General features: G+C 36.5%; 2 protein-coding genes and 1 long non-coding RNA gene across 3 annotated transcripts in view; all 3 read left to right on the top strand.

The window, feature by feature from the left end:
* LOC134797049 (uncharacterized) overlaps positions 1-20,091 on the top strand; it is a 31,273-nt gene extending 11,182 nt beyond the window's left edge. The window contains exons 2-4 of the mRNA XM_063769268.1: positions 14,163-14,297; positions 15,462-15,543; positions 15,687-20,091. Coding sequence (XP_063625338.1) covers positions 14,173-14,297; positions 15,462-15,543; positions 15,687-17,075 — 1,596 coding nt within the window. The 5' untranslated portion in view covers positions 14,163-14,172 and the 3' untranslated portion in view covers positions 17,076-20,091. The remainder of the gene's footprint in view (positions 1-14,162; positions 14,298-15,461; positions 15,544-15,686) is intronic.
* On the top strand, positions 12,345-13,176 carry LOC134796856 (uncharacterized). Its single transcript, XR_010145013.1, has 2 exons — positions 12,345-12,601; positions 12,638-13,176. It is a non-coding gene; the product is annotated as an uncharacterized LOC134796856 (long non-coding RNA).
* Positions 20,092-24,159: 4,068 nt separating the features above from the next.
* The window catches only part of LOC134797076 (anaphase-promoting complex subunit 1), a 45,291-nt gene continuing 44,127 nt past the window's right edge, over positions 24,160-25,323 (top strand). Inside the window, exons 1-2 of the mRNA XM_063769299.1 lie at positions 24,160-24,323; positions 24,711-24,906. Coding sequence (XP_063625369.1) covers positions 24,300-24,323; positions 24,711-24,906 — 220 coding nt within the window. The 5' untranslated portion in view covers positions 24,160-24,299. The remainder of the gene's footprint in view (positions 24,324-24,710; positions 24,907-25,323) is intronic.

Below are 25,323 nucleotides of genomic sequence, written 5' to 3'. Positions count from 1 at the left end.
AGTTGCTCAGTATAATCCCAAAACCTCCCTGGCAACGGGAATGCACTTATTTTTTAGCCACCGTGTATAGGGACCATTAATGGACCGGCTGTTAACTCGATCGGTCGGCTTGTCGTTTTATGTATAAGGGCCCACTCAGACTTCGCTCGTGACCCACCAATAGGTCGCGTTCGCGAGCCATAGTTTGGGAAATGCTGCTCTATTAGGTACACTATAAATGTTTTGCCCATCACGAAACAAAGGTGTTTCGGACATTTGGGAGGCGTGCGCGGAGCCGAAGCCAACACGTACTGACACGTAGAGGCCCTTTTGACACTTTAATCAATTCGTTATTATCCGTTATTATTGATCACAGCCAGTTCAACAGGCAAATACCACGTGTGGTTCCATCATATGTAGTATCTGGGACATTGCGTGTTTTGGTCACATTACATAAAGCAATTAAAATTTTATAGCTGAATTCTTAAAGCAATGGGGAACAGCCCGCTGAATTCTTGAATAAATTACTTCATATGAAAGATATATTGTAGTGAAGATTTTAGTTATCAGTGGCCTGAAAAAAGATACTGAAGAAAGCCAAAGAATCTCTGTGGAACCTTAATGCAATATCACCGATTATATGGTTACCATTATGGGACACATTTGTTTAAATTTAAAAGATAGGTATTTATTCTTCTTCTTTGTCGTATCCTCATGGCTGAGGGACGTGACGAATGTGGACACTTTTCACCAGTGCTCTCCAAGCTGCTCTGTCTTGGGCCCAGTGCACAGTGCATGCTAGCCTGCAATGTGGCGTTGTCGTGTGTGGATATTTATTAGTGTCCGACCGAAGGTTCGGTTTCGGTTTCGGTTTCGGCCAGGTTCGGCCAAAAAATCATGTTTCGGCTGTAGTTTCGGTTTCGGCCAAAATACGGCCGAACCTTTCGGCCGGGCCGAAACTTACGAAATGGTACTTCGTACTATGAAACTAAACTATGTGACAAAGACCAAAAGTTGGGGAATAAGTAGGACAACAATATTAATATGTACCTACATATACTGATTCATGTATAGGTACAGAAATGAATTGGTTTATTATAAAACACAATTCCACTAATGAGGGCGCCACTATATAGACGGTCGATGCAGTCTTAAGAGGCTGTTAATACCTATAACGCGCACACTGTCTAATTAGACACTCATCTACTCAGATACAATTGTATCGGAGTAAATGAGATAGCACTGTCGTATGTTACTGGGTCTGGGGAAAAGAATGATAAGAAAACTCATCATCTTCCTCGCGTAATCCCGGAATTTGACATTGGTTGGAGTCTGTGCTCAACTACTTATCCTGCAGCCTGAAGCACGGCTTTGACTTCGCATGAAAGTTCGCCTCACTGGGGCACTTCGGACGTTTAGGCCCAGGTGAAGATCGGTACCCGGCCTTGCGATATTGTCAACAAAAAATTCGCGCTCGCTGCGCTCGCGTTGTTGGTTGACCCTGTATCTACATATTGGCTTGATTGGTGAATGAATAGAGTTAGACCAAGAAAGTTCTACAATTATTTTGATAGCATATGCAGTGCAACTAGTGCAAATGTTATCTATACGTCACAATTTCACAGAAGTTTTGACGTTTAAAATAACACTTGCACTGCGTGTGTTATCAAAATCGTTGCAGAATTATCTTGGTCTAACTCTAGTAATTTTCTTAAAAAACTGCTTAAGTAACATCAATTTCAAGGACATTGGGTGTTGACAGCCCCATAATATGTGTGTAAAAGCGGTTTTATGACATTTTTCAACGATTTTAACAAGTCTACAAAAGGTTCGGTTTCGGTTTCGGTTTCGGCCGAAATTAGAGCCAAGCCGAACATTCGGTTTCGGCAAAAAAACATGTTTCGGTCGGACATTAATATTTATTATAGACACTTGGACAGTTAAACGTTAATGTAATTTCAATTGTTTTAAACGATTTTTTTTCTCAGTGTAGGGTTGGCACAAGTTAACGTCCCTTTACGTGCACGACCACAGATAAGATAATGACTCGAATTTTGACCACCTTAAATAGCCGAAAGGGATAGTGCCATACATTAAGGGGCTACCCCACGCCAATGACCTTCGATCTGGATCCCTTAGTTTTCTAATGTTTTTTGTAGCTTATTATATTAACACATTCAATACCACTAAGTGCTACGGGTTACGCTCGTAGCGCGTAGCCACGGTTTCGTCGTATGTAGCGCGTAGTCGCTACGAACAGTGTACCCGACAGTCGGGTTCTTGGTGTTGAATGTGTTAACAGCAACTGCTTTAAGCAATATAGTATCCCATATTTACTTCAAAGTTCATTGTCGTCGAGATATTTGGCATCAAAGCTGAACAATTTTAGGCTAAAAAACTGGTTTTCTGGCCATAACTTTTGTGTTAATTAGTTTAAAATTAAAACCCAGGACACGTTTTTCGAGACGTCAAAGAGGAACCCAAATATGTAGATTTCGTTCATGTAAGATCCTTCACTGCAAACTAGATACGAAAAAAGTGTTTTTTTAAACAATGTTTTAAAAATTCATAAAAAAATAAGTATTAATTTTTCTCAAAATCCGGTGGACAAAACCGGAGATAAAAGATTGAAAAACCAATAACCGTTTGTCTTATAATTCTATCTGTAGTGCAAAAAAAGGAGATACAATTCAAAACTTGTCAAAAATCGATGAAAACCTCGGGTAGCCCCTTAAAAAGGAACATGGTTCGTCCCTGAATCGCTGTCAACCTTCTGTTTTGTAGGAAGTTTATTTTCTATACGGTAGTACCTACTTTTACTTATTCTGTACCTGTACCTAGTTATCGATTCCATATCGTCACGGCCTGAAACTTGCCCGCAGCACCGTTGATACGGTATCAATGTTAAGGTCAAACACATTTCAAACACTGTCTTTGTCTGGTTTTTTGCTTAATCTTGCTTGTTTTTATCGCAATTTCAAGATAGCAATATTTGATCTACATAGGTACAATGTACAGTCATCAGCAATAATATGTTAGACAGCGAAAGCCGCAATAATATGTGATGCGCTCTTACTGCGCTACAAATAATACAGATATTTATGCGGCCTTCGTTGCGTAACATATTTTTGCAGGTGACTGTACAGTACAGTTTGGACTTGGACAATTTATTCTCTGCTGTAACCACCTAAAAGTAATTGTTATACACTTCATAAAACCTAATGTTGTATAAAGAGAAGACCGTGCTCCCATCTAAAATTCCGGCAACGCACTTACAACGCTTCAGGTTTTACGGGTATCCATAAGCGACTGTAACTGCTTCCTATTAGGCGATGCTCCTTTGCCTACTATATCATAATTTATAAAAAAAAAACAAATTGCATATTTTTCGGTTAAAATCGATAATGGCGCATCACTATTTAAAAATATAATAGTCGATCACACATGAATAAAATTGTAGTAGTAGTTAAGTACTTTATTGTACAAAAACACATATTAAAAGTAACTTACAACGAATATAAGGAAAAATTAAGTACAAAAGCGAACTTATCCATTTAAAGGATCTCTTGCAGTCAAAGAAAAAAGAATTGTCAGTTTAGGCGGTTATCACACAAGATTTGAGCGGGATGTCGCTATAATACGCGCATACCGTTGTCTCGCTCAAACATCGGAGCGACGGCGACGTGCGAATCGCAATCGCCTACCGCGAACCACGTTCGACGTGTTGCCTCTCTGTCGCACTTGTAAATTCGTACGTAAGTGTGACAGGGAGGCAACACGTCGATTATCATAACCGTTATGACGGCTGGGCTGGCAGAATGTCTGTAGGTTACGTACTAATTGATTATAATATAAGTATTGTTTTGAACCGGTACGTACTTACCTGTGACGAAGTTAGAAGAATACAAAGTTTTCCCAAAGGAAATAATAGTCATTGACTGTAGGTACCGTGCAGTCTGTGGTTTTTATGAATAACCTAAACAGTGTCATACGGCTCGATTCGGGAAATGAATTAGAGATTAACTAGATACGATATAGTAAAGATATGTGACGTTCCACGGCAAAAGGTACCTTATGGTTATGGCAGCTGGCGCCGCGATTCGGGAAATGTATTAGAGATTCATTAGATATGAAATAGTAAAGAATATATCTTTACTATTTCATATCTAGTGAATCTCTAATTCATTTCCCGAATCGCGCCGAGTGTCATAGTTCTTGAGGAACGGTATACAAATAAATTTAACCGCAAAGTGTTGTGAAGGTTAAAAAACACAAAAACAAATTTTTCGCTATCCGCAGTGCATCTCGCTCGTACCTGTTTCATTATTGGTGCAAGCTAAATAGACAGAGAATAATATGAAATCAACATCTCTTTCGATTTAAACAAAAGGAATGAGAGAGAATCAAAATACATACCGTGAGACAATAAAAGTTTCCGCCGCCTGTTACGATTGCGCGTCACCTTCGCATTATAAAAAAAACCGGCCAAGTGCGAGTCGGACTCGCGCACGAAGGGTTCCGTACCATTACGCAAAAAACGACAAAAAAATAACGTTTGTTGTTTTTTTTTTGTGTTTACTATTTGTTGTTATAGCGGCGACAGAAATACATAGTCTGTGAAAATTTCAACTGCCTAGCTATCACGGTTCATGAGATACAGCCTGGTGACAGACAGACGGACAGCGGAGTCTTAGTAATAGGGTCCCGTTTTTACCCTTTGGGTACGGAACCCTAAAAAATAGTCAAAACATGATAGAGCGGACTAAGCTAACTTTGCAATGGCAGTGTGGGAATGTTATAATACTTATAATACACGTAAAATTCCTATAAAAATGTGACTGTTATAGTAACACTTCCACACTTCATCACTTCATAATCTGTCCAAAGTTTTCACACATGTTACTTAATTTAGTAACTGCCGACATTACGGCCCGATTCTAACTTTAAGATACGTCAATTAATAGAACTAGAAACGATATGGATTAGATATGTCAGTGTCAAATGTGACGTTTCTTCAAACAAATACGTCACTTTTGACACTGACACATCTAATGCATATCGTTTCTAGATCTATTAATTGACGTATCTTAAAGTTCGAATCGGGCCGATAGTATACGTTAGACACGGTAGAGTAGAGAGAGACATTTACTTCGCTTTTCGCTTCCTGTCGTCAACTCGTCAGTTACTGAATTAAAAAGAATGTTGTAACACTTTACCTGAATCTATTCACCACACCATAAAAAAATGTACTTTTATACAATTGGTACAACCTTTATAGTTCGTTTTTTTTAGCATTAGAAATAAGGTAAACAATCTAGATGTGTCTTTTAATTGAAAAACACGTTTTAAAAATAAGTCACAGCAAATACGTAACAATTATGAATCTAATACGATCATTTATATTCTTCTGCTTTCATAAGTAATAGTTACTGATTAAAAAAAAGCGTTTTTCAATTAGAAGACGTGTTAAGATCGCTTACCTTCTTTCTAATGCTAAAAAAAACGAACTATGTCTATAACTGTAAAAATCAAATTAGTTAAAAACTTAAATCTAAATAAACTTGTTTATAAGGATGCGCGATTTACATAACCCAATTATGCACCGTCGCCGGGCGGACGTCGAAAGCTCTGCGCGAGCGCCGTTTTCACTTTCATGGGCCGTCGGCCGGCCCAGCCTCGGCACACTTCGGCTGTGGGTCAAGGTTCTGGAGTTTATGGGGAGCAGGTGAAATTTGGGCGAGAAATGGAAAACTTAAGATGTGCAGTTGTAATTAACGTTAATAAAATGTTATTGTTAACATTTGGGACCTCTTTCAATCTTACATAGTGACCCAAGATTTTTGTTTCGGTTCCGTTAACATTTTTCGGAGACCGGTAACGGAATGAATGGATCGAAAATATAGACATTTTGGGATACTTTTTCTTCTATTGGGATCGAAAGAGCACGAAATAAAATACCCAAAGTATGTACAACTTGAAATAAGATGTTCCATAAACATGATTGAGTTGTATGGTACCTGTACGGCTGCCCCATACAAATTTGAACTAAGAAAAAATCACGTTTGCTTGTAGTTCAACCTTGCTCTTATGCCGTCCGTTTATTATACTTTATATTATAGGTCGCTTTGACATTCAAATTCAATTAGTATTTTATAAATAAAGACAAAAGGCTTTAATTATGTGACAATTGCTTACGAACAAGATTATATTGAGTATTTAAATTTTAAAGTAAACTTTCAGTAAATCTTAAATGTTGTGGAGGTAAATATCTGATGTTTCATAAACATAATAAAATAGCTAATTGATTATGCTTAGAAAAAATATACATGTATTTTATTACACTGTTAAGAACACTTTATAGTCATTAATTGTGTGAACCTCATTATTCTCCGTAACATTTAATTTATATTTTAATTGTAGTATCTGCGCGGAAAGAGAAGGGTCGTAGGATATATTGGTTCCCTCATATTCCCCGACTCTTCTCTTTTCGCAGACTTATACATATATTTTCCACTGGCTAGCTAGAGTCTTGTCGACGACGAAAATATCAACGAAAACTAGATTCCCTTGAAAAGCTAACAAGGGCGTTAGAGCAGTTTAATCGTTTCATTTATTTTAAAACCTTGACATTGAACTGAAATAGATGTCATAATGTATACTACAGTCTAAACAAAACCAAGTTAAAAACACCTACATTTTCTTAAATTACTTTTTATTATACTCGAGAAACAGCGTCATGTACTGCCGAAGAGTAGCATAGAGGTAGAGGTTCAGGCTTCAGGGGCGTTAGCCGGCGTGGAGTAAGTCATGGTCTAATAAAACATGGTCTTCTATTCCCAGAGTGACACAGGCCTACGTCACAATAACATGGCCGCTATATATAGCGCTATCGCATATTATCATATAGCGCTGTCGCATGATGACGTAGGCTTGTGTCAGTTAGGTGACCTAGAAAAGACGGGAATAGAGTACCAGGCGGAGTATATTATTATACCATGGAGTAAGTTACATTTTCTTTAGTAGGTATAGATATGTACATATTTCAGTTTATAATTTTTATAGTACTTAGTATGACTACTTAAAAACACAAATCAAAATATTTAATGTATAATAATTTGATTTGTTGACTTTGTACATTGACATAGAGTCGACACGGTAACGAAAAATCGGTAAACTTGTCGATAGGAAGCGCAACACTATATTAAGGTCAATCCGCAAGAATGTGGTCGCGAGTTATGTGGCACAGAACGTGATGTTGAGGAAATTGAAATTAGTTTGCGGGCGGAAGGTAGATGGCGTTGTTTCTTTATCCTTGCTTATTGCTTACCGTTCAAGATTAACAGTTAAATTGCTCTTACTTCGTTCAATTTGTATGTAATTATTATTTTAACAACAAGATCTTAATGCTAAGATTCTTATGCCCCTTATGGGGCAAGAATTTCCGGTGACGGTAATGTCGATAATATTAAGTATGACACAATACATAAAGAATTACGATCGCGTGATTGGTTCGTTTTTTATCGATCAGAATTCTATTTTGTTTTCCTATTCTGTTAGTGAAGTCTGGGACATAGCAAAATATGTCCAGTAATTGTAAATTAATGATATTTACATACCTTATCAACCTCTAATTGTCTCATTTGAATAGTAACTATAAAATAAAAGAATTTGTGTCGCGTCACATCCGCGAAGGCGTGCTGTGAAAGTTTTCAACGTGATAATATACCTGTGGGTAAACGAACTTTGTAACCTTTGTTACGACAAAGTTACTTAAGCAAGTGAAGTGTCGCTACTGTTATAACTAACAGGTGAATTTTGTATGGCGCGCTGTTAGTTCCAATTTCGGCCACTAGGTTATATAAGTTTGTACTTTATGTATCGTTATTTAATTATAGTCTCTTAAACTTACTATAATAGTTTCATTTACAGACGTCATGTATTTTACTTCAGTATTGATTAATTTCGGTTAGATATCGCTTGTCTAAACTAAATATCTAAAAAAAAATTCAACAACTTTAAACTTCCATTTTGGGTGTTAAAGTCAGGCTAAGCTAACTCTTCATCTGCACCGAGTTTGATAGCACAGAGTGTGCAAGTGTTATTTTAAACGATATAATTTCATAGAAGTTTGACTTTTATGATGACACTGCCACACTCGTGTGTTATCAAACACGGTGCAGAGTTAACTTAACCTGACTCTACCTATATTAGGTACTCGCCGTACTCGTATAATCTGACCGAGATATAATTAATTTGTAAATAACTATTTTTGCTTTTGAAAATATTAAAACCTAGTTTAGGTATAATTAACTATATGACACGCATTTTTGGCTCGTTAATAGCCGTTCGAGTCATCTTGCTTTAACCTATTTGTCGATCCTTTGCCAAAATTTTATTTACCATAACATTTAAAATTAGTCCAGTTCGTAATTGGTATAACTTATAATAAACTGTTTTACTCGTAATGTTAGTTCATGGTTCAATGAACTTTTAAAAGAGTTCTTAGTTCACGGAAACCATAATTTACAGCTCTTGGAGGTTCTTAAAACTAACGATTTTTACTAAGGTTGGCTATTTTTCTTACACGTTTGCCGATCTACTGGTGTGTCAGAAACTTTCCAAAATTGTAAAATCTCCACTTGGAAAAAAAAGCGGCCAAGTGCGAGTCGGACTCGCCCATGAAGGGTTCCGTAGCAGCAAGTAACATAATAAAATTGCGGTTTACGATTTATGACGTATTAAAAAAAAACTACTTACTAGATCTCGTTCGAACCAATTTTCGGTGGAAGTTTGCATGGTAATGTACATCATATATTTTTTTTAGTTTTATCATTCTCTTATTTTAGAAGTTACAGGGGGGGGGACACATTTTACCACTTTGGAAGTGTCTCGCGCAATCTATTCAGTTTAGAAAATCATTTTTGAAGACCTATCCATCCATAGATATCCCAGACGTATGGGTTTGATGAAAAAAAAAATTTTGCGTTTCAGTTCTTAAAGTATGGGGAACCCCCAAAATTTATCGTTTTTTTTCTATTTTTGTGTGAAAATCTTAATGCGGTTCATGGTATAATAATATACTCCGCCTGGTACTCCATTCCGAGATTCGCGTATGACCTAACTGACACGCGCCTACGTCATCATGCTGTTTACAGGTTCTCAAACTTTGAAATGTGGGAGAATTTTAACCAACGGTGAAAATTATTTTAACGGCATTAATTTTAAGTTATTCATGTAGAAACATAGTAAAATAAAACAAATCTAATGTATTAAATTAAACTTTATTTATCTATACAAGACAAACGTTTAAAAAACTAATTCACAGTTACACATTAATTGATGATGATGATGATGATGATGATGTCCTCCCAGACGTATCCGTCGACGGCGACATCCTGACAAGTTTTTATTTATTTATTATGAGTATTACTTATTATTAAAAGGGGTTTACTTAACTATTGCGAGCATGGGCGCGAGCGTGACTTGCAAATCCAAATTTGGTTTTGAAAGTCCGGCAGCACAAAACACAGTAGAGCTGTCCAGATGAGTTGTATGACACATTAATTACCAAGCTTACGACGTGAAAAGTTTGGAAAACTCTGCGACTGCTGACACTGAGCGAGAAGGAAATAACAATTAACACGCGTTCGACAAGGATGACGGTCAGGGCATGAAGTTATCTAGATCCGAATTGTCAAATGTCCACAGCGCTATCCTGTGTTGCCAGTAGTATAAACAGAATTACCCGAAAGGCTGAAATTTCTTTCGTGAATCGGAAGATATTGCTAACGAGTAATTAAAAATGACGTGTTATTGTAAAATTTAAGCTAAAATACATATAAATGAAAATTATAAAATTATAAAGAAATATTTTAACTTATTAACCATAGGTATAATGTACCCATGTAACATGTTATGTTGAAATAAAGTGGCAATGTTATTGTGACGTAATCGCGTGTCACTCTGGGAATGGAAGACCATGTTTTATTAGACCACACTGAGAGAAAAAACTAACAAAAACACACTTAGAATTACAAAAATAAAACTTAATCCGGGGACAAGGAGAGTCAACTAATAGGAACAAATTGACTTTTGCAATTTCCATTTAGTAGGAAATACAACTTCTATATTTGTAATTTGAAGTATGCTAGAGTAATTTCAGAAATTTCGTTTTGTTATTCCGAGAGGTGCTTTAGCAATATCGGAGGTGATGACGTCATGGGTGAAAACTAACCGTTTTGTAATTCTAAGCGTGCTTTAGCAATATCGGAGACGATGACGTCATAGGTTTTACTAAACTGTACTGCGATTCCAAGCTAGCTGTTGTTATTCTAGAGATAATGACGTCACAGGCAAAAACTAAACTGTTTGCAATTCCTCCGCCCCTAGCAAACGGGCGCCGCGAGAGCATGTCGCGCGCGTGGTAGCTACCCGTCTCTATTTCTGTCTGTATGAATAAAAAAGCATTTGGTAGTATATCTCTGTACTAAAGAGGCACTATAAAAGCCTGTCGAGATATTCTACCCATTCCTTTCTTATTCATACAGTCAGAAAGAGACTAGTAGTTATTACGCGCGCAACATGCTCTCGCGGCGCACCTGTGCTAGGGAGGTTGGAATTGCAAACAGTTTAGATTTACCTTTGATGTCATTATCACTAGAATAACAACAGCTAGCTCGAAGTTGCAGAACAATATATTCCTGTAGACCCCAACTACACAGTAGGTCGCGGGTTAATATGTCCATGGCCCACAATATATCCTAAATTTATTATTTAACTTAAGTATGTTTAAAACAAAGAAGACACGAGACACGCCCGCCCGACATCCGACACAATACTAACTCTAACCAAATGAACGTAGCAAGTAGCTGTGTTGGTATTACAAAACTCGTTTAGTGATTGGTACAACAATGAACATAAACACAACAAGTCTATCTACTAAATACCAGTAAACTTTGTAATGTCGCTATAGTAACAACTGAATTGTTATTTTAAATGGGGTAATGTTATTCCCGCGAACTCGTTTTTTAGATATTACAAAACTATGTAAGTGAGACATTTACTAAAATCATAACTTGAAATCACAGATGCTTTTTTCCAAAAATCACAAACTTTACTAGTAAAAATCGGAGAATTTTAGTAGTAATAAAAATGGATTGTAACAAATACTGAACTTTGTTTAATGCTCCATTTACTAAAGTCTGTTTGCTGAAATTAGATTTAGTATTACTGAGCTGTTTGTAGAAATAAATAAATTTTACAGAAATAGTGAAACTTCCATGATTACTACTAAAACTTCATTTTTTCCCCCAGTACAGAACTGTTTATTAATTCCTGGTGGTGATTTTTCTCTCAGTGTTTTTTCCCCCAGTACAGAACTGTTTATTAATTCCTGGTGGTGATTTTTCTCTCAGTGCATGATGCGGTTCACAGAATTCATCTACTTACCAAGTTTCAACAGTATAGTTCTTATAGTTTCGGAAAAAAGTGGCTGTGACATGCGGACGGACAGACAGACAGACATGACGAATCCATAAGGGTTCCGTTTTTTGCCATTTGGCTACGGAACCCTAAAAATTGGAATCTTCTCATATTTTTGTATGGGAATCGAAACGTTCCATTTCAAAAATGAAACATTCCTTTGATTCCTGTGAAAACTTCCTGTAATTTCCGAGAACATTTCCAACTTTTGGAAACTTAACGCGACTTGCATATCTGTATGGCGACCTTAAAGACTTGCTAAGGCTGATGGTACTGTCTTTCAAAGCTGATATTTCACAATTTTCTAGCTCTGCAACCATTTAACCAGAGGCGTAGCGTGGGGGGGGCTAGGGGGGCCATAGCCCCGGGCGGCACATAAGCGGGGGCGGCAAACACGGAATTTAAAAAATAAAAAATTAAGAAATCACGTTTCAAATCGTACCGATGGCGCGAAAGTCGCGAGGCAGCGGTGCGGATGTCGAGATCGCTGCCGGCCGGAGCGCGGCGTTCCGAGCGCCCGCCGAGCTTACACACGAACGGACGAAAGAGCTTAAGGGTCTGTTTTACTATATTATACTCCTTATTTTTATAACTTTAAACCTTATTTTGGAATATGTGGGTTTTTTATTTCTCGAACTTATATCAACTGTTCACTGAGACAGTAATGACAACAAACAAATTTGAAGTTCGTCATTTGTTTCGATTTGGAGAACAGTGCAACTAGTGCAAAGTTACCTACGGAAAATAAGTTTTTGGCAAAAATTTCATTTTTGGTACAAGCTTTTATCGCCGACTGTACTTTTCTTAACTTAACTTGCAAAATTTGATTACAGACAACGGTCAGGTGAAAGTAAATAAAAGCTTATAAAATAATAGATTCGATTTGCGAATTATTATTGAATTATTGTCGAAAGGTAACTACCTAATTATTTTTATTGTATTTGAATGTTGAGTAATTTAAATGTAATTATATTTCTAGTTTGAAAGTTTTAGGCGTATGTGCGTAAACTAGGTATACATGGTTATCTACCTTAGTTAGGTACCGATCTACCGAGTAATTAGTAATAGGTACGTACATAATATGAATCCATTTTATTTTGGAAATACAGTGTAATCTCGATAACCCGAACCTCGTTAAGTCGTAATTCTCAGTCATTGACGTATATCTTCTCAGTAGGTACGAGTACTTAAAATAAGTACTTAAATCGAAAAAACGCGGTAAATATAGAATTATTTCGACTCCGTAACTCGAACAAAATGTTAATTCCCTGTGAGCTATTGATAGTAGTTACTTATTTATACTCGAATTTCAAAGAGCAGACTCCGTAAATCGTAATTAGCAAAATTTATAATGACGTGTTACTTGGATTCTCCCGAACTCATAGCAATAAAAAACAAAAGAAATGTTTGGGTCTTCTATCTATTGTTTGTGCTTTGCACAAGTTGTACACGTGCAACTCGTGCAAGGAATGGACGCATTTATTAAACTTTCTAAGTAACACAGCTGTGTTCGTTATTTTTATTCACTATCTGTCAGCTATCGGTCAGTATTTATTTTACTATTAGCTTGATAACAAATAAAGAAGCCAGAGCAGCAATTAACACTATGAACTTATGTTGAAAGGTGTAATGAGAAGTTTTTCAGAAAATAGTGTCCCCAATTAGCGAGAGTAGAGTTTGGCTAATTAAAGTTGAACCTGCGAAAACGTGGCAATTTCACAAAAATCTACAGCAGGCATCTCTTTGATTACAAGGATTGCATAATTTTTATACTTTTTATAATAAAACATAATTGTATTTGAACTCTACCTATTTTAATTGTAGGTATGTTAATTTTAAATGTCATTTTAATTAATTTATTTTATAAGTTATAACATTTTGCAATATTGAATTAGATTGTCGTTCTCTTAGACATTTGTATGCCAACTGGCAAAACATAGTGTTCAAATGTATATAACATAATAACTACCTAAGACCTATTGTGTACATGTTTTACAAATAAAGCATTCTGATTCTGGTTTTTAAGTAGGTAAGTTTTTTTTGTTTTGTAATTGCCAATGCCAAGTAATTTCACTCAGTTCTCAATAAATGATAGCCAGCCAAGAAAGAAAAAAATATTTTTAAATTTTTACCGAACTTTGTCATGTCTGACCACTAAATGTTGATCATAAACGGGGCGGCAAATTTCTGATCGGCCCCGGGCGGCAAACACATACGCTACGCCGCTGCATTTAACCAACAACAAAGCAACGGGGACAATACAAAACGCGTGTCATCGACCTTATATCGCTGTTATCACGTGACGAATTATTTTGCACTTGGCAAAGGAACGTACTTGATACCGTGTTATTGATAGCGATAACACATGTAAATATACAATCTTGAGTCAGTACGGTAGCTTTGCTTTATCTGGATATGTGAGATTTTCATAACAAATATATTTTTCGGTAGTTACCCATTTTTCGCAACACTATTATATCGATATCGAATTATTTGTAAATTTTCGTAGAGTCGGACCAAAACAAAGTGTAGAATTTCTATGAAAATATGACATTTGTAATATAAATTACTAATAAAGAGGATTATACAGTAGAGTGGTATCAAATAACAATCGTTTTATCAAGGCGTACGCGTTTCTAATTGTTAATTATAAAGCAAAAGCTTTGTTGCCTGTAGTAACGATATTCATGTTTTTGTTTCAGGTAGTGAACCATGTTAGAGCAGGACGGCGACAGCGAGCCGGCGCACCACGCGCGCCGGCCGATGAACGCGTTCCTCATATTCTGCAAACGTCACCGGAGCGTCGTGCGCGACAAATACCCTAATCTCGAGAACAGGTGAGTTAGTGATCATGCTAGCCTCGTAAGTCCCCGTGTACTTGTACAAGTACAAATTAAATTAGAGTTTTGAACTCTTATAGAAATAAAAGAAAGTTCCAAATTCAAAAGCGCCAAAATTACCCTGCGTCTTACGAGGCTAGAGCAGGACACTGTTGAAGCTGTTTCTTTTCTCTTAAATGAATGTGTTAATTATACAGGATTTTGACTCTTGGAGACCCTATACTTCTTTAAGTTATGGTAATACGTTAGTTTGAATTGGTAGTTGCAGTTAGTTGTACTTTATAATTGTTGATGTATTATTATTTTTTGCTTGTATGTAAATTCAATGTTGACGTGTAAAAGTGCCCTTGTGGCTTGTTTTTGCTGAACAAATGTTGAAGTTTATTTTATTTGTGGAAAACTCTTGGAAAACAAATGTCAACTTAGCTAATAAATAAATCAAATAACACAATTATATAACATTAAATTACACCAAATTACAATTGAATAAATGTGAAATTACAATTAAATCAAATTACGTTTAATAACAGGGGAATAATTATTAAATTACGTCACATTATAGGTAAGAAGTTGAAGCTCTATAAGGGGAAAAACTCTCTGGGAATCCCCATTCATAGAGGATTCAATAAATGTAAATGTATATTATAGATATAGATGTTTCATGATTGTGACTCACATTTTGTTTAAACATAATGTAAGTATATACGAAGAAACAATGTAAACATATTACATTGTCCCACTTTAGAACATGGAAGAAAAATATTGGCATTATGTTTGTTAACATTCTGTGAAACCATTTCGTCTTAACTGTAGCAGCTAATCTAAGAAATAAATATTATTATATTTTTGATACGGTAGAGGGTTGAGGTAATGAGCAGTGATCTTTAATTTTCCAGCAATTTTGGTGCAGCATTGTTGGTTAAAAGCATCTGTATGCCCTACTCTAGGTGGAATAGATAATTAGGGTTAATAACAGTAATATTAACCTTAACCAATCCTCTCCATAGAAAAAAATTGAAGAAAATCCTTTATTTTTACTATTCTGCACCAAAATTGCTGGAAAATTAACGATCACTGGTAATGAGAAAGGCCTATCCATAGTAAACTTACTTTATAATTGGTTTAAATTTATTATGCAATAATATGCGCTTCTAATTGCAGATCCATTACGAAGATTCTTGGAGAATGGTGGGCCAATTTGGATAAAGAAGAGAAAGCCTGCTATACAGGTCTTGCTAAACAGGTAATTTTCATAACTTGTGAATTGGTAAACGTGTAGAGAAAAAACTATTAATTCAACGTGATTTCTGAACAATATCAAGTGGTTTTGTTAAATAGATGTTTTAGTTATTTAAGACTTTAATTTTTGCGTTGTATTGGTTCCAGTACAAAGACGCTTTCTTCAGCGCCAACCCTGACTTCAAATGGTACAAGCTCCCCGCCCCGCCGCTCCGCACCCACACCTCCCGACCCAGAGAGACCAACGAGAAGGCAAGTGACTCCCCTGACATAGAATACCACGAGGTCGAGCTAGAGAAAACCAACAACAACTCCACCAAGGTCGACCTCAACAAGAAGCCTGTTACCGACCATGCCTTCGAAACCGACCCTAAAACCCTATCCATGTTCACTCCCGGAAAACTGGCCGACGAAGCCCAGATGGGAGGCCTGAGCAGCCTCCTAGCCGCCAAGACTGAAAACAAAACTCCAAACCCTTACTACTCACCTCCTTCTTATAAAATAAACACGATCTCAAACGACAGATCTCATACTATTATAGAGGCGGATATGAAAGGTTTCACCCGAGAGGAGATGCTGCAAGATGCACTCTCGGAAACATCTAAGATTTTCGAAGAGTTCGATGACCAAAAAGGTCGCCTTTATTACAGCGCTACAAATGACCAACTCACTAATCAGGATGTCATCGATCAGATTGTTGAAAAACGGTACTCTAGAGACGACGAGTACAGCTACCAGCAACATTGGTCCGAAGACGAAAAGAATATGAGATCTGACAGATCGTGCAAAGGGAAGAGGTACCAGGAGTTCATGGCTGGAGGTGGGCTGATAGTTAACAAGAGGCAGAAAAGAGATTACTCCGACAAGATGCCAGACGAAAACTACAACGCCTCGTGTAGTTGGGAGCCTGGTAACCCGCGCAGCGAAGAGTTCGTAGCTTACGATACGAAACAAAGTATGTCACCTAACGAAACACCGGCCGAAAGCGAATTTAAACCCGATGAAACCGAAGCACCCAAAGCAGACAATAACTTAAACAAACCTTTTAAGGCTGCAGATTTTGATTTAGATGCGAAAATTAAAGCGTTGCCCTCACTTAGTTTAGAAAAGTTCCAGCAAAAGAAACGCGAGAACAAACGCAAGAAGAAGACTAATAATGTGAAACCGAAATCGTTCGAGAGCTCCCACATAGTTAACTCCGTTCCTAGGCCTTACCCGAGCGACCGGTGGGAGACGGCCGAGTCCTGGCGCCAAAACGTCATAGGCAGTCAGAAACGAAAACCAAGGAAAATCAGCATCACAAGGCTCGAGATTAACAGTTTGATTTCTAGCGTAGATTTAAAGGAAGCTCATAACATCAGCCCTGAATTCAAAATCGCCACGGAAGCGCCTTGCGGCGTCCAAAACATGGAAATGCGTAAATCTCCTGGCAACGTCGACTTGCTGGCACTGGCCACGCTGGCCGAAGTCGCAGCGAGCACGTCCAAAATAGAAGAGGCGTCCATCGAAAACATTATGGCCGCCAACCAGGGCTAACACGCTTCCAAGGTATAACATACCAACACCACTAGCCTTAAAAAGATATTCCAAAAATTATTTACTTTATAATCAGATAATATTTATATATAGATCTACTTTTACATACGCATAAAGATTAATATTATTGTACACTTTTAATTGTAGTTTTTATAAAGTAGATTATAGATTTTATTTATATGGAAATAAAAATCTATATATGTATACTTTAGTTGAGTACGGCATTTAGGCTGCTACGTTCTGCTTTATTAGGTATAAAGGGTGATAGATAGGTAATTATTGATATCACACAAAATAAAAAAGAAGGCATAATCTTATACGTTTTAAGGAATACAAAAGTAATCCCCAAGATAGAGTATATTTATGAAATAACACGTTCCGAGACAGAACGTGATTTATCTAAACGGAGCGTGGTATTTTCATGTATTCATCACAATTTACTATAAGTTATGAATGCCAAACATAAGTCATTATGTAAGTATATACAACCTCATTATTTGTTTTCATATAACATTAGTTTATTTAAATCGCCTTAATTTAGATTTAAAAATGAATACCAAGACACCACATGCATAGACTGCATTGCATTTTTAAAGGGTGTTAAATTTCGGTTAGCACGTCGTGCAGGTTTCAGAAATTTATTTTTTATACAGACGATTTTATTGCGTGTAAAATTAATCAAGATACTAGAAACATCGGCCCTTTTATTGGGTTTTTGTTAGTAATCAGCAAGGTGCGGAATGGTCATAGCAAAAAATTCTAATATCAAACGGAGATACTAAAATATTTTATCGTTAGTCGATAACTGACACAGCGTGACAATAAGATGAATGGCATTTTTTTTTGATAAATTTTTAATACTATAATTAGGTGCCTTAAATATTTTAAGGGACTAGTGTTATTAAATAAATGTATTCCACTTAAATAAATATTCTGCATCAGGTAAAGTACATACAATTAAATAGAATAAAACAGTATAACTAGTATTTAAATTATATTTGAAACGTAGCATGAGTGGGAAATCGAAATCGTACCGAGTACTCGACGAAAAAACATCGATAACTGGAATATTTTTGAATTTCGTTCAATAATATCTCCACTACTAGGCATTTAAATTCTACTAATAGAATTGATAACGAGTGGTCAATACCACTATATAGATTCCAAATTTCTAACGCTCATATTTCAAAAATTAGCATTTCGCCGTTTTCCACACATTTTTGATTGACGAAATCGAGCGATCGAAATTCAAAAATCACCTCCCATATCAAATGAAAGAATGGCTTCCATCTTATTAATTTTATTACGTATTTTTATTTGACGTGCTGCGTTGATTATCGATAGTAAATAAAATATATTGTTCTCTCCCTTTGACATTAGGATGTGTACTATGACGATTCTTTCCCTTGGTAATCAGAAATTTATGGAAACGTTAATAACGTTTAGTTGAACGCTAGAGTTATCCTAAAGGCCTTACAGCCCGGCCAAATTTATTTGTGAGTAAAACTCGCAATTTAGCACTTGTGATAAACCTTTTCTAAGAGTTAGATGATAATTATGTTTCTCTTATCAATTTTTACTTTCACTCGTTCTCTTTTAGAAATTATTGTTTAATAAATGGAGATATCTACATTTTACATACTAATACCTATTTAAAATAACATTCTCATTTTATTAACTCTTCATTGTTTAGTAAATATACAAAATAATTGTAACCCTTTAGGTACCTGAAACTCAAAAACTTCATGTGTGTCATGAAACAAAAAAATATATTACAACTTTGTAATTTAAGTTATTTTAACCAATTTTAAGTTCACACCATTGTCACTAGCTTACTTTCGGAACAGTGTTTCTCAAATTGTTTTCTTTTTCTTATTTATTTGTGATGGACTTACTTTTTCTGTGATTTATTCTGTCGCCTATGGAGTTTCCTGAGGCCATGAGCTTCTGTTGCAGGTCTAGTCTAGAATTTGTATTGAAATAATCAAGTACTAAATTCAAAAGTGCACTTATATTTTTTAAAGTTACAGACATAGACACGCGCCATAATGTGACATGCTCATCCAAAGACCAAATGTATTTAGCATAGTATAGCTAGGTAGGTACTGTATAATATTAAATGATATAAGTAAGTGGTATATTATAGTATCTATCATATTTATATGTAAAAAACCATAGTTATATGACATTGCAAATGTCCATTTTTTATTAAATGTAGCTTGTTGCATTTTTGTTTTAAAAACCATGTACTCTTCGCGGAGCTTAAATTTATTTGTTGATTTTTTATATAAAGATTTATGGATTGTTACGTTTTAATTGAAAATTGGTGAGCTTTTTAAAGGTTCCTAAATGAGATTTAAAATTTGGCTTGGTCAGTATAAATCTAACATCACAATTACTGAATGTCTTATGAAAAAATGATTGCCTTGTGTAAGACGAAGCCTTATTTTACCGCACTAGAGTTAAGAAAAGTTGAAATGGGGCCAGTCTGCGGTCGGGCGATTCACACTTGTTCAGGATCGATCGTGTAAGGAGGTAGGGAAGTAATAGTAATGGACTCGTTAAGTGTAAATTAATTAATTAGTCAGAAGTACCTTTTGACGCACTAAGTCCATTATCGTATTGGTGCTAAGAGATCTGTTTTTCAAATTTCATTTAGATGCCTCCATTGCTAAACTTACTTCTATTTATCGCAATGGATGGTTTATAGAAGTGATATAATCGAATTTTTGTTAATTTTAAGCCATCGCTCGCAATCAGTTTTCATTAATTAGTAATTAAAATTATATTATTCACCTCGCAACTTGGTTGCGAGATGAATACAATTGTTTCGTTGTTAAATGTTTGAGAAACACTGATCCATATTTTTTATTAGTTAGGCCATAGGGCATAATAAAGTCGGCACCCAAAGTGTATTTGGTTCCAAAGTATATATTGTTGAATGTTTTGTTACTGGAGAATGTGGTTCGATAATTATTATATCCTTTTATTGTAGAAATAAAGTTTATTCATATTATATGGTTGTTTAATTAATCACCTTGCTCCTATACATAATCGATTAAGATACATAACGTACGATTGCAGTACAAACTACATAATTATATCTAATGCTATTCAAACTGGTAATATGGATCTATATCAAATAATGAGTTAAGAGTTTATTTAAAATTTAATGATTTTTTTTATATTATACAGGGTGGAAAGGCACTACGATCCTTCCCGGAAGTATTAGGTCGTTTAAGTGATACAGAGCAGATTAGTAATGGTAAGAATCGTTAATTGAGTAAAAAATAAAAATACCAAATTTTCTACTTTTTAACTGTGGTGATAACCCTATAGCATGTGCACATGACGGCTAGATTAAGGATCTCCGTCGGGAAAGCTCGGGACTTTACGCTTTTTTCCGATCGTTGACAGAATCGCAATGATGTATGAATGACGCATAAATGACAAATAAATCAAATGAATGCAAAAATATTACAAACAATTTTATTACTTTCTTAGATAATTACTTTTTGCCAATATTTAACACTATCTTCTCTTCACATACGGTGTTCAAATGTAGCTCCGTGTCTTATAATGTACGCCGCAGCCCGCACCCGAGCCCGCGCACATTGCCCATGCGATAGTGTATGCTCTTCGTCATTTTGCCTCCGCAGATTGTCAAAAGCAGCAATTAGCCTTTAATGTCTCATTTCGTCCGCAGTTTCACATTCCGTTTGGTACACCATATCTTTTACACAGCCCCACAAATTGAAATAACCACGAGCATCTAACAACGGCATTTTTATTTGAAGAATATGACATTAGATAAGTTCAGTGACAATTTAATTTCAAATATCAGACGTCTTGTTTGACGTAAGAAGGTTTGATAGTTAGATATTTAAGAAGTATTTATTCTTGATTTATGCTTAGTATTTCATTTTTGCAAGTTCATTTGGTGCATCAAACACAACCTACGAGGGGTGTTCAAAATATTCTCGGTATGAGAATGAAAACAAACAAGTACGAAAAGTTTGATATTTTTATTTTTCAATATACTCCCCCCCTATGTTAATCCCCTTAAAAGATCGATCAATTTTTTTTTTTAATCCCTCATAAAAATATTTTTTATCTTTGGTGTAAAAATGCTCCTCCACTGCAGCCTTCAATGCTTCATCGTCAGAAAAAAAAATTCCACGCAGATCCTTTTTAAGATTGGGGAACAAAAAGAAGTCGCTGGGGGCTAAGTCCGGACTATACGGTGGGTGAGTAACAGTTTCAAACCCACATTCAACAATAGCTGCCTTGGCAATATGAGCAGTATGGACGGGGGCGTTGTCACACAGAAGCAGAACACCTTTGGTTAACTTTCCTCGCCTCTTTTCTTTGATTGCATCCTTTAATTGACGTAGAATGTTAGCGTAGTACTGTCGTGTGATATTTACACCTTTTTCTTTATAATCGATTAGTAATATTCCTTCACAATCCCAAAATATCGTGGCCATGACCTTGCCAGCTGAAGGGACGACCTTGAACTTTTTGGGATGAGCTGAACCCTTAATGTGCCACTGCATGGACTCTTGTTTACTCTCTGGGTCATAATGATGAACCCAGGTTTCATCTCCAGTAACTATTCTTTGCAGCACCTCATTAGGATTTTCACCGCACAGGTCAATAACATCGAAACAACACGCTACACGCATGTCTTTTTGAAGCCGAGTCAGCATTCGCGGAACCCATCTTGCACTTACTTTTGACATATTAAGATGGTCATGGATAATATCATGTACGATACCAATAGAAAGATTGGTTACTTGAGCTATAGATTTTACCTTCACTCGACCATCTTCCAATATAAGTTTTTCCACTTTATCAATATTTTCTTGTGAAGTAGCTACTACAGGCCGACCAGGTCTAGGGTCATCTTCAATACTCTCCCTTCCACGTTTAAATTCGCTTGACCACTTTTGAATGGTAGATAGAGAAGGAGCAGACTCACGGTAAACACAATCCATTTCCTCTTTTATGGTTTTTTGATTTTTACCCTGTTTTGTCGAGAATCTTATGACGCATTGATGTTCTAATTTAGTTAACATTGTCAATTCGCACATGATGTTCATGTTTGTTCAGCAATTGCAGAAAAACAAAAGAACATCTCGGTTCCAATTATATTTTTTTTTAATGTCAATGAATAAACCTTAGCGGCCAGTAACGAAAGAAATTTAAGAAGAGGTTGTAAGATATCAATACCGAGAATATTTTGAACGCCCCTCGTACTTGTAATTTTTTATTATTTTCTTCTTCTCCGTCGAATTACTCTTGGCAGAGCAGTCGTGGTCACGTTAAACGACGAACGATTCTACGCCAGTTCTCCCTGGCAGATGCTTCTCTGGCACATGTGTTAAGTGGGGTGTTGGTAAGGGCTTTTATCTGATCCGTCCAACGCATTGGGGAACGTCCTCTTGACCTACAGCCATTGACCCGTCCCTGGACAACAAGTCTCTCCATGGCCTGCTCTCCACGTCGCGTCACATGTCCGAAGTATCTGAGGCTGAGGATACGCGCTTTGACCGTAGCTGAGAGCCTCTCTTTCACCTTAAGTTCTTCAAGTATGGAGGCGTTTGTACGGTGTTGTGTCCAAGATACTCGCAGCATTCGTCTCCAACACCACATTTCGAGTGCGTCGATTCTTTGTCTCTCTCGCTCCTTCACTGTCCACGTCTCAGCACCATACAGTAATGTAGGGAATACTAGAGACCGCACTAATTGAACATTGGTGGCTTTGGTGATATTTCTGTCCTGCCATATCCTCTTCAACTTCTCCATGGCAGATCTTGTAATAGCAATTCGTCTTTTAATTTCATCTGTAGAGCCTCCAGAATTAGTTACAAGTGATACTAAGTAAATGTAAGACTCTTTTATTATTTTAGATAGTTTCTAATTAGAAACTAATAATAATTATTCGAAAATAATTTTGTGAAACGTGTTAAGAAACTAAAACCTTTTTACCAGTCAAGGAAACCAGAGATATTTATAAGACGATTGCGTACTTTTGAGTGGTTGTCAATGTCACAATTTGAACTGTCGTAAACAATGTTGTGGTTAGTATTATTAATATTAAGGAATAATATAACTACTTCATTCAAGTATTGAACAAGTGGAACCACTAAGAAAGCGAAAATCCTGCAACGATTCTTACCGTGTTGTAAGCAGACCTAAGAATGGTTAGATGGCAACAAATTAGCATAATTTCCTCTCGTATACTGATTGTTTACAAGTAAGTTCATTGACCCTGTCACCTGTTAGGGTTAGAACAAAGTAGTTTTTTGCATGGATGTTTAAAAGGCCATAATTTAGAAACGGTTGCCCATATTAACATAGTTTCTATGGAGAAAATATAGAGCTTAGGCTAAACAATCCCCCTTTTGCGGAAAGGATCGTCGTGCCTTTCCACCCTGTATAATGAAATAACAAAATAATATGTACAGACAAAGTATGTTCTAAGGTATGTTCAAATGTTAAAAACCGATAACTTATCGATATAAGAGTACAACACTAGTCGTAGACGCAGATAGACTGTTGTTGAAAGAGACCAATAAAGGATGTTCAGAGAGTATAATTAGTTATGTTATACTTTACTGTCCGCCTTATCAGAAAAAATGCAGTAAGTATGAGTGAAAAATACCGCATAATAATTAGTTATAGTTATAACACACGGGCGTACCGGACCGCGGCCTTGGTCCGGTCTAAGAACTGACCGATCGTATGTAAGGTCGTACGTCCATTTAAGGACGCAGCTGTAAGTGAGAGCGAGAAAGAGATATGCTGACCGGACCATGGTTGCGGTCCGGTAATCCCGTCTGTGAAAGCTTTTATTTAATAAAGTTCTTTCTACGACAATAACGAACTATAGCTACACCTCAATATTCAATGTGTTTTGTTCTCAATATCATAAGTAAAAAATTAAAAACAAAAGGAAGCAAATTTACAAAAAATATTATCGCGCTAGACAGCAAAAACGTCTCATAAATATGGCTTAAAAGACTCGCATCCAGGCCATAATTGTAAAAAAAAAAAGCTGCGTCAAATCAATTTTGTCAAAACCGAGTTCGTTGGTTTGTTACGGATTTCGGTGATAAAAACTAATTCTTATTTAGTCGTGTTGTTATTAATAATAAGTGTGATTTATGCTTACAGCCCCGTGTAGTTTAAGTAATCGCTTCAAATCTGGATGACAATACAATGATCGCGGCATCTGAACCGTTGGTAGGTTATATTTTGTTTTAGTAAAACAAAACATTCCTATAATTACAGTTTTATTTCTGATTTTACTCCTCATTCAAGTTAGAATAACGGTTTTAACAATAGTCCTTTAGAAAATGCATCTGTTCGTCGTTTTTTACAGGAGAATATATCAAAATGTTCGTAATTTAAGGTCCACAAAGAACAGGCCGTCTTACGAGGATATTGCTGCGTGTTGCAGCGCAAAGCGCTCTGTCCTTTAGGAAAGTCTTCGCCCGAAGTATCGTAGTTTTATGCACGTTAGCACGGCACGTCCCTATTCACAGCCCAAGCTGCCTCGTGAATATCCTTGCAAGGCGGCTCATTCTTTGTGGACTTGCCTGTTTTGTAACGCTATATCTGTGTACTTAGGAGTTTGTGCCGCATGGTCGGACCGTGCTAGCAAAGCATCCAGAACAAATCTATGGGAAGGCCAATTCCTCGACTTCAGAGAACTCGCTGCTGTATAAGTTGACCAACTTTGCCATCAAAGATGAAAGCTTGCTTGAGACCAAGGAGGAGCGGGAGTGGTGGTGTGTTCGGGAGGTGTATTATAATGCTAAGGATGGTGCGTAATTTTCTACCCTTGCCACAGAATAAATAATAGTACTAGGTACAGAAGACTCACTCTCTAACAAAAAACGTCTGTTACGATCAGGATAGATATGGCGGCTAGATGGCGACAGCGCCACGCGTGGCTTATGGCTAGCCACCAAAATTGGTGTGGAACAGATGTACTTTTAGCTACCTGTTGCAAAGCAACGAAATCGCAGAGTGATCCACGCCTGCCCTTGTTGTATTTTTTATTATGTACGATTTTCAACTATAGTCTGGCAAACGAAATTTGTCAGTAATTAAGAATAAAAAAACTATAAGTACTCAGCGCTTTCTTTTGGGTGCTAGTACTAGCGTAAGACAAAAACTACGATTCTCTATGATTATGTTTGAAATGAGACAGCCCTTGGTCAAACTATATAACTCCCAT

The sequence above is a fragment of the Cydia splendana genome, chromosome 14 (assembly GCF_910591565.1).
Source record: "Cydia splendana chromosome 14, ilCydSple1.2, whole genome shotgun sequence".
In the NCBI taxonomy this organism is placed as follows: Eukaryota; Metazoa; Arthropoda; class Insecta; order Lepidoptera; family Tortricidae; genus Cydia; species Cydia splendana.
Note: the sequence above shows the minus strand (reverse complement) of the source record. Positions and strands in the feature narration are given on the sequence as shown.